A 13,365-nucleotide genomic window follows, 5' to 3' on the forward strand; every position below is an offset into this window, starting at 1 on the left:
CTCCCTCCCGCACCCTCCTCGACCTCCCTCTCCCTCTCCCCATCCCCCATTGTGCTCGCCCTTTGTCTGACGCATGCAGTGGCAGAGGAGCAACTCCATTTTTCTTCATTTGTGCCAATTACGCTGCTGATCGGTAAATGTTGAATTATTTTGGTGGTGCAGCAGCCCCCCCCCCCCTCCTCCTCCTCCATGAGAAGCGCATGAGCCTTGCTGGCTGGCCGGCCCGACCCGCCCGACCAGGCCTCATGGCAGCGGCAGGCGGAGGGCTGGAGGGAACCCTTAGCTCCTCCTCCTCCTTCTCCGACATTCCAATCACGTGACGATCCACGAACTGAGAGGGAGAGAGAGAGAGACAGGGAGAGAGCGCGTTCGTGACGCACCTTAATTTCTCATCGCTCTCACACTCTTACACACACTGTGTAACGACCGCCGCACTTACGCCCCCCCCCCCTCCCACGGGCCTAGGAAAAGGATTAGCACCCTCTCCAGGGCGTGGCAGAGCGTGGTGGCGGAACGGTGCTCACACTTGTGTGTGTGTGTGCGTGCGTGTTCACGCGCTGCCTGCGCCTCCTCGTGTTGCCCGGCGAGTCTCTTTCTAATGACAGCCCCCCGGTAGCATCACTCATTGAACGCCTCATTTCCATATCGAGTGGGTCGCCCCGGCCGGCGCGCCCGGCGCACGCATGTTCGAGACGTCGTGGGAAACGTAAATGTTTTGACGTAACGCAGATGGAGGGGCAGCAGCAGCGGCAGCAGCAGCAGCAGTGGGATAGAGGATCGGACGGAGCCTCAACACTGATAAGGAAGGAGATTCGGTCGTGGAGGGCCGCCGCGCGTGGTGGCTGGCGGCAGGATGACGCCAGGGAGGCGTTGGAGTAGATGCTGATGTGGCGAGAAGTTCAAGTGGCCGAGCGTTGTGGCGTCACTGAGAGTCGTGACCGACGAGCGTGGCGATAGCGTGTCGCTGTGTCGTCGACTCGGCGGGGGTGTAGAGTTGCGGCTGGTACGTGTGTTAGGGCGTGTACGTATACAACCAAGAAGATGTGCTCTGGAGCACGACACACAAATACAAAGAATAGCTAAGTTGCTAAACAGTATAGCTGAATATGAACTAACTTGATATTAATAGATAGATCTAAAATATTTCGCAAAATTAGCTCTGCAGCTAAACATGGCTAAGTGTTTAGCTACGTAGCTTAACAATTAGTTATCCCCTGTTTAATAGCTATCGTTTAGATATACAGCTAATACTTCTTGTCCGTGCATAGTTGAGATGGGAATTAATAAGATGAGCAATGAGATGACGAACATGATGAAGGAGGAGAAGAGGAAGAAAGGAGTGCGGCCACGTGCCACATGTGGCGTTCTCTTTCTCTCTCGTTCTTTCTTTCTCTCTCTCTCCCTCGCTCGCTCGCTCGCTCGCCGCCCCTCCTCTTCCCCCTCCTCCCCTCCACAATGCACCCCTAGGGTGTGTTCCCTTTGATATTTCTCCCGATATATTTTTTCTCGATACAGTACAGGTCCTGCTCTGCTGGCGGCTAAAACCAGGAGCCCGGGCGGCCGGCGCGGAGGGTCGCGTGTGCTGGGTAAGCCTCTCTGTGTGTGAGAGAGAGAGAGAGCGGCGCGAGCTTGCAAATGCGAGTCCTCTCTGCGACACGTGTGTCGCGGCGGCGGCGGCGGCGCGCTTCGCAGAAAGGCGAGCCCGCTAACAGTGTAGTGCTTGCTCGCCAAACCTTACGCCAGTCAGCTGACTCCTCTCTTGTTTGCTCTCGCCGCTGAACAAATACTTGCCTCGCATCAAATTGTATTTCCTTTTGATGGCGCGAGGATGGGCGGCGGCGGAGGCGGCGGGGGATGGGGGCTGAGGAGGGAAAAGGGGATGGGGGGGAGGGGGGAGAGATTCTCTCTGGCTGCGGGCGGAGTAGGCCTCGATGTGATCAGCTGACTGACATCTTTCTAGTGTCGTGTCGGGTATCGGTTGGTCGGTCGGGGCATTCCAGCTGCCCGCCCTCGGTGCGCCCCGCCCCGCCCCGCCCCGCCACCGGGTGTATTACGGTAGGGTAGTGGCTGGTAATTGATTGTGGGGCCGGAGCTAAGTGAAGGGGACTGATGGCCGGAGTCTTATCGAGAGGAAGAAACTAATAGCGGGTTATTGGACTCGGTGAACCTGGCGGGGATACGCCGGACGCAGCTCCGCGGCGAAGGTTGGCTGCTCGAGTAATAGTGGTGAACGTGGTGACTGGACGGGAGCGGGGCTGGGGAATTTGATAAGTGACCTCTTGCGAGATCATACTATGGACGGTAATATGACCGCGTGACACTTGAGAAAACTGTGGGAAACGAAATAAATTGCGAAAAATTTTAAAAATTATTCTTGCGAAATGAATGAGCCATGCATTTTAACCTGTGAAAAATTGGGTGCACCCGTGGAATGTAAGACAACTTATGGCAAATGAAAGGGCGCTGTTGGAAAATAAGACGGACGACTTCTGGAAAAAATAAGACACTTTTGAAAAATGAGAAAGCCGCTGAAAAAGAAAGTTCTTCAGCGGTTTTAAGAAGTGGGTGGTAAATTGATAGTTAAGTCGTCGATGGTGCTGGTGAACTCGGTGCCAGCGCGGTGCCAGCACGGTGCCAGACTTCCGTCCCCCGGCGCGGCTAGTGGCCCGGCTCGCCGCGGCTCGGCGCCGCACCCTTCCCCGCCCCGCCACCCCTCGGCTGGACGCCGCGGCCTGCCCCCTCCCCTCTCTCGCGCTGCACGCTCGCCCGCCTGCCTGCCAGCCCCGGCTGCCCGCGCCGCCCGCCCGCCGGGCTGGCTGGCTGCGCGCCAGACCCGAAGGGGGATTTGGTGGATTTTGCCACCTCCTCTCCTCTCTCCTCCTCAGTCGAGCCGCTGCGTCGGCAGAGTCATGTAGTGAGGGGCGACCGCTGCGCAGCCGGCGCCTCTGTAGTGAGTGAGTGAGTGCGTTAGTGAGTGAGTGAGTGGTGAGTGTGAGAGAGAGTGAGTGACTGCCGCGAGTGAAGCTGCTGCCGCTGCCGCCACCGCCGCCCCCGCTTTGCTTTGGATTACCTTCGTCTTCGTCTTGAAATGCTGCGCCTCGACGGAAGAATGTGGTGAAGCTGGTGATCGTGATGGTGGCCATGCTGATGATGCTGGTGATGTGATAGTGATAAAGTGATGAGTGAATGGTGATCCTCAAGATGAACGAGTGCGACGTACAGTGGATACACTTGGACCCGCTCCACGCCAACAGATTCGACGAGTGAGTATCGTCCTGAGACATCCGTTCTTTTTCCAAAATCTTTGAACTAACTCTTTTTTAAAAAGATGAATAACAACAAGGTGTGGATGATTTGTGGAATCGCTAATTGCTTACGTAAGCCCCACCGGAGCAAACGAGTCCGCTCCGAGCCACTCAATCGACACTTTTTTTTCCGCCAATCGCTCATAAAAAAAGTGGTCTGTGCTGCCGTCGCTGAACGGCTCGCGCTTCTCCAATTACTTCGCTGAGCCAATATATGTCCGAGCACTTAGGGCCGTCCCCCGGGCGGCACGCGCTGAGCGCGGGGGGCCGGGCGTAAGCGGCATAGCTAAGGGACGAATTCAAAGTAGAGGAGGTTATTTTTTTGCCTCCTCTGCGTCATTGAGGAGGTCTCCTCGCTCACTCTTTGTCGAAACTCGATCTCAACTTGCATGCATGCGTGCGTGCGTGCGGGCGGGCGGGAGGGGGCGGCGGGGAGCGGGAGAAGGGGGATCTTGATGATTCCAACCGTCCTCCTCCGTGGCGTGGCGTGGCCTCCGTGTACCTGAGCGTGAGTGACAGAGGAGACACATCAGACCAGGTGACCCCCTCCGTATCCCTCGGTCAACAACTCACGGCGGTGCCCGTCTGCTGGCTGCTGGCTGCTGGCTGGAGGTTCTAGGCGAGAAGGCGGTGACCGTCTGGAGCTTCCAGCCGAGGTGGTTGTGCCCGCCCGGAGGCTTTGGCACCTTGTCTGGAGTCCTGGAGGGCGGTACGAGACGCGATGAGGTCGGCCGCGGAGCTCTGCGTCTTGGGGTCACTGGCCCGAGGCTGATAACCGCCCGATAACGTGCGATCTAAGGCTCGGGTACGTTCGTCTGTCCGCGGGACAAAGAATGTATACCGATACATTGTTTTCCCTCGCCGGTCCGACGACTGGGCTGGCCAGCGCGACGCACCTGATTCTCCTCGGTGCAGTGCGAGCGAGCAGGGTGCGTTTGTATTTACAAGTTGCAATTCGTTTCAGAAGGAACAGTGTGCTGTAGACTCGCCCTCTCGGCACCACAGCGTTTATTATTTGCGTCGAGCGAATGAAATTTGGCGATACTCGGCCGTCGTCAAAGTTTTACACGAAAACAAGAAATGGGTGGATAAGTAATGTTTTCTTGGGAACCGTTCCTCGCACCGGTGCGATTATGGCTGTTCGGGGGCCGTGTTTACAAAGTGCTTTGTGAGGGCAGGTGAGAGGGAGAGTGATGTGGTGCGGGTGTTCGCGGGGTGTTCCGCAAGGTGTTCCGCAAGGTGTTCCGATCGCTGTTTCTCCTCTTGGCCCTCGGCCGCCGCACCTGCTCCAGGGACGCCACCTGTCGCCGGCCGCACGCCACCTCCACCCTCCTGCGTGATCAGGAACATCGATTTTATTGCATTTTGCCTCACGTATATATCGGAAGCACTCGAGTGCATGGGCTCAAAATTTTTTAAAAAGAGTAAAAAATGGAACATAAAGGGGTGAGTGACGGGTCGCTTGCTCACGCCGGTGCAGCTCGTGCGCGTTGCGTGGCGTTGCGTGCCGAGCAATTAGCTTATTTACGGCTCTGTTGCTCACGCGGAAGGACAGCGCGCTACGCGAGGCGCTACGCGTGTAACGACCACATCTCGCTCGCACTGCTGATGTGTCCGTGCGGGGCACAATGGCGCCTGCAGGCAGAGCCGCGCAGAGCCGCGCAGAGGTGCTGCGGGAGCCCTTTACTGCTCGCGCCGCAGGCCCGCGGGTAGTAGTACCACCGCGCCAGGTATAGTGCTTGTGCCCCTCAAAGCAGCACACTTCTAGAAAAAGAAATGCCTCTCTCTCTCTATGCAGTTCAGAGTCATGGAAGGGGAGGAAAAGAGACCGGGTAGATGCAATAAATGTGGTACATGTTTTCTTTGTGGCCTGCTCCTCCTGGTCTTATATACCCAGCTGCCCCCAGCTGTTCGGTCACAACAAAAACCCGTCGCTCGCCTCCTCCTCCCTCCTCCTCCCCTCGAATGTCTCTACCCCGCCCTCCCCAACCCCTACCCCTCTCCCCGCTGCCTCCTGCTCACCAAAGGCATTGTATGAAGTAATTTTTTTCCCTCGTCCTTTACCCTCTCGACGTCTACCTGGCTCTGCCATGGCGTAGATGGGTTGAGGTGGGGGTAGGTTTTCCTACCCCCTTCCCTCTGTCTCTTTCTCTCTCTCGCGCTAGCGTGCTCGCCGAGCTCCTCCCCTCCACAACCCTCTCCGTCTTCATCTTTCCCCGAAGCCCGCCGCCTCCGCCAACTAAAGCGGAGCCCCCACGGCATTCCGCTTTGGATTCCCTCGGATGCCGGCGAGATTAGCAGGAGGCTGTGTGTGTATCCCCCCAGTGTATGGCCCAGAGGCGCTACTCTCGTGGGTGTGCGGCCGACGTGCGTGCGTCGAGCGTTGCCTCCCGTTTGTGGGGGCTCCAACGGGTTCCTTCTCAAAGTCAAGCAGTATAGTCGATATGTCGCACGACCCGCCGCGGTTCGCTGATCCTGATGGGCCGATATGCACAGACAATGAAAACAGATTGTTCACCGCGCGCCAACAGCGCACAAAGACACAAGGAATGACGGGTGAGAATGAAGGAGAGAGGCTATACAGGGTGGGTGATCCGCGCCGTGGTTTTTTTCTGCTTATGCTGTACCGGATTCATGGGTGCGGACGGGTTGCATACTCGCACGGGGCCGTAAGGCGACGATAGGCAAGCCCGCCCGCACGCATGAATCCGGTACAGCATAAGCACAAAAAAACCACGGCGCAGATCACCCACCCTGTATAGCTAAACATTTAGCTATATGTAGCTAAACATTTAGCTATATGTAGCTAAACATTTAGCTACTGTATATGTAGCTAAACATTTAGCTATGTAGCTAAACATTTAGCTTTGTATGCAATTAGTTCACTACATAGCTAACTATTTAGCTATTGGTTTAGCTATTCAGCTAGTCACATTTTTCCGCGAGAGACTGAGACTAGTCTCCCGCCACACGTTTGCTCCGTTGCGCTTCTCCTCTGCTCCACTTTGAGGGGAAAAGTAAATCAGCGAAGGCCCGCTAAAAATACGCAAGGTGAGGTCGTGCGTGCGCTGCGTGCGTGTTTACAAGGAGCCTGTATACCCTGTTCCATATTCCGCCGCGCCATTTCTTGCGTCTGCGCGAGTAAAGCTTTATATTGTCGTGTGTGTCATTTTTGCCATGATTGTTTGGCAGTGCACGCCGCGCTGGTGAGGGTGCACACGTGCCGGATCAACATGCTAATCAAATTTGACGTGAGGGGAGGGAAGGGGTGGGGGGCGAGTGGCTCATCCGCGGGTCATTCTGCACCACCCTGGTGATTGCAGTATTTATATCGGGACCCTGCGAGGGGAGCAAGGACTGTCCCATTTGTATTCATTTGTTGTCCTACGAGTTGTATTTTTCTTCTGACGTAAGTTGTACCTTTTCTCACTCAAACTCGGAATGGCGCTTGAAAGCTAGCGGAGCCGTCCCAAAACGCGCTGTGCACTTTATATTTCAACGCTAAATTGTCTCCAGTCGTCTATGACAGTGTCGTCCGCGCCGCCGCGGTCCCACGCCACGCGGAGCCCCCCCTCCCCCTCCTCCCGCTCGGGGACCTTGCACCGGCTCGCTGCACCGCTGCGCCAGCTGCTGCAGCTGCTGCCGCTGACGCAACGCACCTGGTTGCAGCTGCGCCGAGCCGCGCAGTGTTTATGGCAGTGTAGGCGAGCCGAGGGCGCCGGACGCCAAGGTTCTCAACCCCTTTTACCAGGAAGGCCGCGCGCCGGCCGGGCCCGCCAGGGGCCGGCGACCACACGGCAGACCGACCAGATATCTCCGAAAATTCCCTTCCCCCCTCCCTCTCTCCCTCTCTCGCTCGCCCTCTCTCCCACTCTCGCTCCGGGGCCCACTTTGGGTCCCCCCTCCCCCCACCCGCCTCCCCTTGCCCCTCACCACTCACCCGGAATGCAGACGAGACGGGGCTAACTGAATGGTGTGTGGCGGCGGCAGGTGATACGTATTGTACTCTGCCAAGAGAGAGAGCGAGAGAAGAGTCGGTCCCCCCACATGTATCGATCCAGATCAGATTTGTCGCCTCGTGCCACCGCAATGATTTCGTTTTTGATCAGCTCCAGAGACAAGAGGAGACCGGCAAGGCCTATGCTGAGCTATAGGGCGAGGTGAAGCGCGCCGCACATCTGTGGCGTACTGGCAGCGGCCCATCCGTGGCCATTCGGCACCACTTCGGGTGCCATTCGGAGTACGCGAGATCCCTCAGCCGCGTAAGCGACGTGGGTGCCCCGGCCCGGCTCGGCCCGGGGGCCAAGGGCCCGGCTGGACAAGCTCGACTCTACTGGCTTCGGCGCATCTCGGTGCTCGAGTACTGCAGCTTCGGGGGTCGCGTACTGCGCCGAGGCCGGGTCGTCCCCCGGCTCGGCTCGGCTCTCTGCGCTGTCTCGGCTTAGCATTGGCTTGCTCGACTCAGGTAGCCGACTATCCTCGGCTCCCTTCAAAGATCCGCGCGCGGTCGCCTCTGAGTGACAGTCGTGTAGCTTGTCTTTGTCGCACCAGTGAGTACAAGCGAGAGTAAGTGAGACCCCTGCGCTGGGCGACTCAAAGGTAGCCCTCCCCCACCCCATCCTGCCTAAACCAATAGGCGTTCGGGACGGCAGCCGCTAGTGCGCTTACGCACGGGGGACCAGGCCCGAACCTCGGTGAGCCCAGTGACCAGATGTTTGGCGAGGCACGCTTTTATTGCACCCATTTCCAGTCTCCTCTTGTCTCTGATCAGCTCTGGGAATAGTACACCGCCGAGTGGCTGCGCGTGGCGGCCGGTGCAGCGCGGCGCAAGGTCGCCTCGGTCGCCCCGCTAGTGTTCTGCTGGTTCCGCCTCGCGAGGCGCCTCCTACCGGGATGGAAAAGTCTTCTGTTCTGCACTCAGCATATTCTTTTCGTCCCAGAGATTTTGCTTTGTAAAGTGTGCTGCAAAGAGTTTTGTTAATTCGTGCGAATTTTCCTACCGCACTGAGAAATTGACACAACATTACCTAACCGGATACGGCGCTACAAACGGACGTCTAAACAGTTTTGCCCTGGATCAAGTGTGAGGGGTAAGGAGAATTGCGGGTGATGCTGGTGTCAGCGGAACCACGAGCGCTGATAGCCTGATATTCGATCCGCTTCCTCCATAGCCTGCTCGCGGCGGCACGTCCCCTCCAGCTCGGGTTCGAAAGCTGAGTTCGGACATTTTATTCTCAGTGTTTTGTTTTTTTCCCTCATCTTTTTTTTATTTGTCGTCTTTGTGCTGTGGGTCGCAGGCACGTCCCTCTTTTGTCTCCGGTTTCGGCGGGGCCGGGCCATATACGCGTGTGCCCTGGCTGGAGTTCGCCCGGCCGCTTTGAACAACTCGACGTTTTTTAACGATTATCGCCTGGTAGCGGCGGTATCGTCATTCTCGTACTTTCGAACAACAGAACGACCATACTTTTCAATTTTGCTGCAGCGATGCGGTTTTGCTCGACGACATTGTTGGTAGTTAGCTTATCAGCGCTAGGAGCGCAAACTCGACTTGTTTATTTCATTTTTTTATTTTTTCGTTATTTGTTTTTCTCTTTTTTTTCTTGTTAAATGTGAGGTTGACCTGACCCCTCGTCTCGTGTCTCTTATCGCCAGGTTACGCGTGGCCCGGCGTGGCCCCCTGGCTGTGCCGTTCGGCTGTACCGCCGTTCGGCTGTGCCCTCCGCCCTCCGGCCAGGTTTATCGTTTGGGTTCGGTTGTCGGGCAGCGCAGCGCAGAGGGTCACCCAGCAGAGAGGTCGTGTGAAGCGAACCGGGCGTTACCCGGCGTTACCTGCCTATGTTACAAACTTCAGTTGTATTCGTGTGTGTTGATAGGTTTTACGGGAAAGTTGTAAATGCAAAATGTTATAAAGTTACAAATGTAATTTGAAGTTTGCCGTTCGTGTATCGAAATTGTCGAGGAATTTGTTTTCTTCGACAATGTGCAGCATCACTTTTAATTCCAAATGATAAACCGGGTGCAAAAACAATACAATAACATGAGTGCATTTGGCGCTGAGTTGCGGTACAAGACGCGTGCACCACCCCGAGTCAGCAGTGGTGGCCGCTATCTGCCGCCGCCGCCGGCCGGCGGTGTCGGTGCTGGCCATTCCCAGAAGCAGAGCGGTCGCGTTCTGCTGACCAAAAGGGGGTGAGCGTGAGCGGGGCGTCTCTGAGCGCTCTTCCGATTCACGTGACGTTCGCGTGGAGTTGACAACTCAGCTTTTTCGTGTATAGTACACGGGAGTACAGTCGGAGTGCGCGGGGCACGGCTTGAGAACGCCGAGTACAGCCGAAGTACATCGGTGAACAACCGGAGGACAGCCAAAATGACCCGGACCCGAAGTACGTAGATTACATTCTTAGTATATTTTGAGTACATCTTGTACGTCAAGCCTTTTGTACTCAGGATATCGCGAGTTGGCGACCCCAGGACCGTTTGAGCATTTGGGTTTTTCTGCCTGTACATTTTTTTTGAAGTCGTATCGATCACTGTGGAAAATATTATTTAGAGCAAACTTACGAGTCGGCTTTCGCAGACATTCAACGAACTGTCTCTTATTTGAATGAAGTGCATTTTTGTTTGCGGTGTCCCTCCATTGGTGTGTCCGCGCACGTCGCCCCGGAGGAAGAGGGCGGGAGGAGCGGATGTGGACGGGACGGGAAGCGATGGGTGCGGTAGGCCGAGTGCGCGGAAAATCCGCGGTAATCGCCTTGTTGGCACTGCAAAGAAACTTTATTTTAATTTGGTTTTTCATTTTGTTCGGGTTGTATTGTGTACCTCTGCGTTCATGTGTGTGCGTTGCGTGTGTGCAACATGCAAGTAAACGCAGTGTTTGGTCGGATGTTGCTTCGCGCACAAATCCTTTTTCCAGTCGGTCGCATTAAGTTTTTGGCTGTGCATCTGGATGACGCACGTTATGCGCCTCGGTGAGCAAAGTCCGCCCCGGGCCGGCCCGGCCCGGGCTGGCTGCGCGGAGACCTCACCTCCGCCTAATCCGCCCGGTGGCGTTGGCCCCTCGGTGCTGCGTGTGCGTGAATCACTTTTAGCCGCGCGCTGGAATCTGATGAAAAATATCAAAAGGGGCGAACAAATAATCAAGTTGCGCGGTATTTTTCCCATTTTCCCCCCACTTACCCTTTTTTTCACAGGTTATTGTAGACTTTTGGTGGTGAGAAAAGACCTGGTGGGGCGCTTGACGCCCCCACGTGATAGGTTATCAGTCGGGCCATGGGTGGGGTCTGGGGTACGCGTTTGATAAGATAAGGCGGGGCGGGGTGGGGCGGGGCGGCCTGTACCCTTGCCCCATTTCGAGCCGTGCGCTTATCGGGCGGTGAGCCGGCGGGCACAATGCGTCTGCTCACTTATGAATGAGGGGACTAACTGGGCCGGACGGACGGACGGGCTGCTCCGGTGGTCGCGCCGCGCCCCCGCCCCGCTCTGTGATGGAATGGAATCAAATCACCGCGGTGAGCGGGTTAGGGTCTCGCGCGCGACCCCTCCCCCGACCCGCCCGCACCCGGCTCGCCCCGCCCCGCCCCGCCCTCGGTTGTATAGAGAGATTGTCGCCCGTCTCTAGCGGGCGTTTGCGGTCCGGGCCACCTGTAGGAGGGCCCCGCCTTGACCTGTCGACCTAACGGTCTCGAACGGCTCGCCAGGTCTGCACCTAGCGCTGTGACAACCACCGGTGGTGGTTGCATGCTTCTCTAAAGTTTGCTAAACCCCCCCAAAATCTTGGTCACCCCCTTAACTCGTGGCTATCGCCGAGCCGCTGTTTCGCCGTTGTGCTGGGTGTGCAATGAAGCAGGTGGCGGGCAACAGCGAAAGGTGCTCTACGCTTATCGCTGGCTCACCACGAGATGGAGGAGGTGTCGATGACTCCGTGACTCCGTCTGACATGTCAGAGTGCGCCGTTCTCAAGGCTGTCACGGGCCGGGCCCGAACCCGCCGTCACAGGCCCGCCGCCGGTGGCGTGAGTCACGCGTGACGCGGCCGCAGGTCATTTGCATGCCGAGTGAGGTGTCGAACCGCACGCTAACTGAACTGCCCTCGCCTTATCGTGCTCAGCAACACCTGATCGCATCGCGGGGCGCCTCGGCGGCGGCCCGTTAATTCTCACCTTCCATACGCGGTAGTATAGTGGCCGGGCCTGGGGGGTCGCGGGTCGCGGTGGTGGTGGTCTCCGGGGGGGCCAGCGCACCATACTGCACCGACCATGTGTGTGCGCTGGTGAGTGCCAGCTGGCTGGCTGCCGCGGGGGTTTGTCTGCGACCCTGTTTATATCATCAGCTGATCGTACAGCCTCTGGTAGCGCCCCCTCCCCTCCCCTCCCAAGGATCGGTTCGAATGCTATTTCCAGCCGGGCGCGCTCGCTGGTCGAGGCGGGGGTCCCCAGTGCGGCCGCCATGTGGCGCTGCGCTGCTCTGGTGCTGCGGCCGTGGCGCCGCGCGAGTGCCCCTAGGAGTGCGCCGTAGAAGAAGCTATGGGTTTTAAAGTCTGAAACTTTGGCTGAAAAAACAAATTGGAAAAAAATGTAAAAGTTCCACAAAAGTTGAAAAAGGGAAGACTTTTCAGGAAAATTCCTTTAAAAAATCCCAAAATTACTTTTCTGGAAAATTGAATGTCCCTAGGAGGACCGTGGAGTTAAGCGGCGCCAGCGACAAAACGCCAGCCAATGGGGGGAGAGGAGACGGGCGTGTACACATTCTAGTGCTCTTCCGGTGTGGGCTCAGCGCCTCGCTCAGCGCCTCGCTCAGCGCACGGCTCGACACGGCCACTAACACTAGATAAGCTCGCGCCGCGTGGGCGGGGGAGGGACAAAGGCCGATAATGAGAGGTACACAGGGAGGGATTCTTTCTTTTTATTATTATTACTTTTTTGCCCCCTCCCCATGCGCCCGCGCTGCTGGCCCGTGTCTTGCCCTCGCCTCTCCTTCTCTCCCGCGGAGCGGCGCGCTTTCCGGTCGACTTGAGGGAGGTGAGGTGGTGGCCGCTTCGGCTCGGCCTGCTCTGTGTGCTCGGGGCACGCGAGCGAGAGAGGAGGACACGCAGCACGACAGGTGGAGCCGCCCCCGCTAGCGCCGCCCCCTGCCACGCCCCGCTCGCCACGGTCCGAAGCACACCCCCGTCAATTAGCCATCCCCGGCGATGTCCTGCTCTACCCTCTTCGCCCGTTTCCTTCAGACTCCCTCATTTTTATTTTTTCTATTTTCCCATCGGCCCCCGTCCCCTCTTTTCTCACCGGTCTGCTTGGGTGACCTGCGCTCCTGTGCGCTGCGGCGGCGGCCCCGCGGCGCACTCTGTGGCGGATGTCGCCGCCAGGTCGCCGCTGAGCCGTGTCGTCGTGTGTTTGTGGTCGGCGGGGACGTCTTGGGCTCGCCGCAGGGGGGGTCGGCCCGTCGGCCCGAGGGGCGGCGGGGAGGGCGCCGTGCAGAGGCTCTCATTACGCCTTATCAGCAGGCTAATCAAGCTCATCAGCAGCCTCCGCAGAGGCAGGTAATCCTGCGTGCCTTGGTGTGCGTCGGCTACACGTCACGGGCATGTGTTCGCGCGTGTGTGTGAGTCATCATCGTTATCCTTGCAGTTGACGCGACTATGCGACTTCCTAGTCGTTCATAACCCGTTGCTCGCAAGGCTAGCAGTGCCGCGCCGCCGCCGCCGCCGCCGCCGGCTCGCCTTCCTCGCCTCGCTTTGCTCTCGTTCGGCAAACAGCTTGTATAAAATCAAAATCAAATTAATTATCATTTCATTGGTGTGACCAAATGCGTTCGCACTCGTCACTTTACCAATCGTCGCGGCTCACTCTTTTGCCGTAAATTTTTAAATGTCCATCGCTTGCACGTTTCTTCTCGTGTTCTCTTATTGGTGCTGCTGGAGAGCAACCGCGGTGTGGTAGTGTGTGGCACCCGCTCGAAGCAGTCGTTCGAGTTCTTGGCGACACCGCGGGGCGTAACTGCCGCGGTGCTGCGCCGCGCATCGCTCGGGCCTGCGCTGCTGCGCCCGCCAGCGGCCATAGGGGCGG

The 13,365-nt window shown here is 57.6% G+C and overlaps 1 protein-coding gene across 2 annotated transcripts in view; it reads left to right on the top strand.

The window, feature by feature from the left end:
• The window catches only part of LOC113213431 (uncharacterized), a 73,758-nt gene that overhangs the window by 50,480 nt on the left and 9,913 nt on the right, over window positions 1-13,365 (top strand). The window contains exon 1 of one of the 2 annotated variants that reach the window (XM_052271910.1): window positions 2,875-3,263. The exons of the other annotated variant lie outside the window; for it this stretch is intronic. Coding sequence (XP_052127870.1) covers window positions 3,187-3,263 — 77 coding nt within the window. The 5' untranslated portion in view covers window positions 2,875-3,186. Of the gene's footprint in view, window positions 1-2,874; window positions 3,264-13,365 lie in introns of those variants that run through there. 2 annotated transcript variants of the gene reach the window in all.

The sequence above is a fragment of the Frankliniella occidentalis genome, unplaced genomic scaffold (genome assembly GCF_000697945.3).
Source record: "Frankliniella occidentalis isolate FOCC.00 unplaced genomic scaffold, Focc_3.1 Scaffold1, whole genome shotgun sequence".
Taxonomy (NCBI): Eukaryota; Metazoa; Arthropoda; class Insecta; order Thysanoptera; family Thripidae; genus Frankliniella; species Frankliniella occidentalis.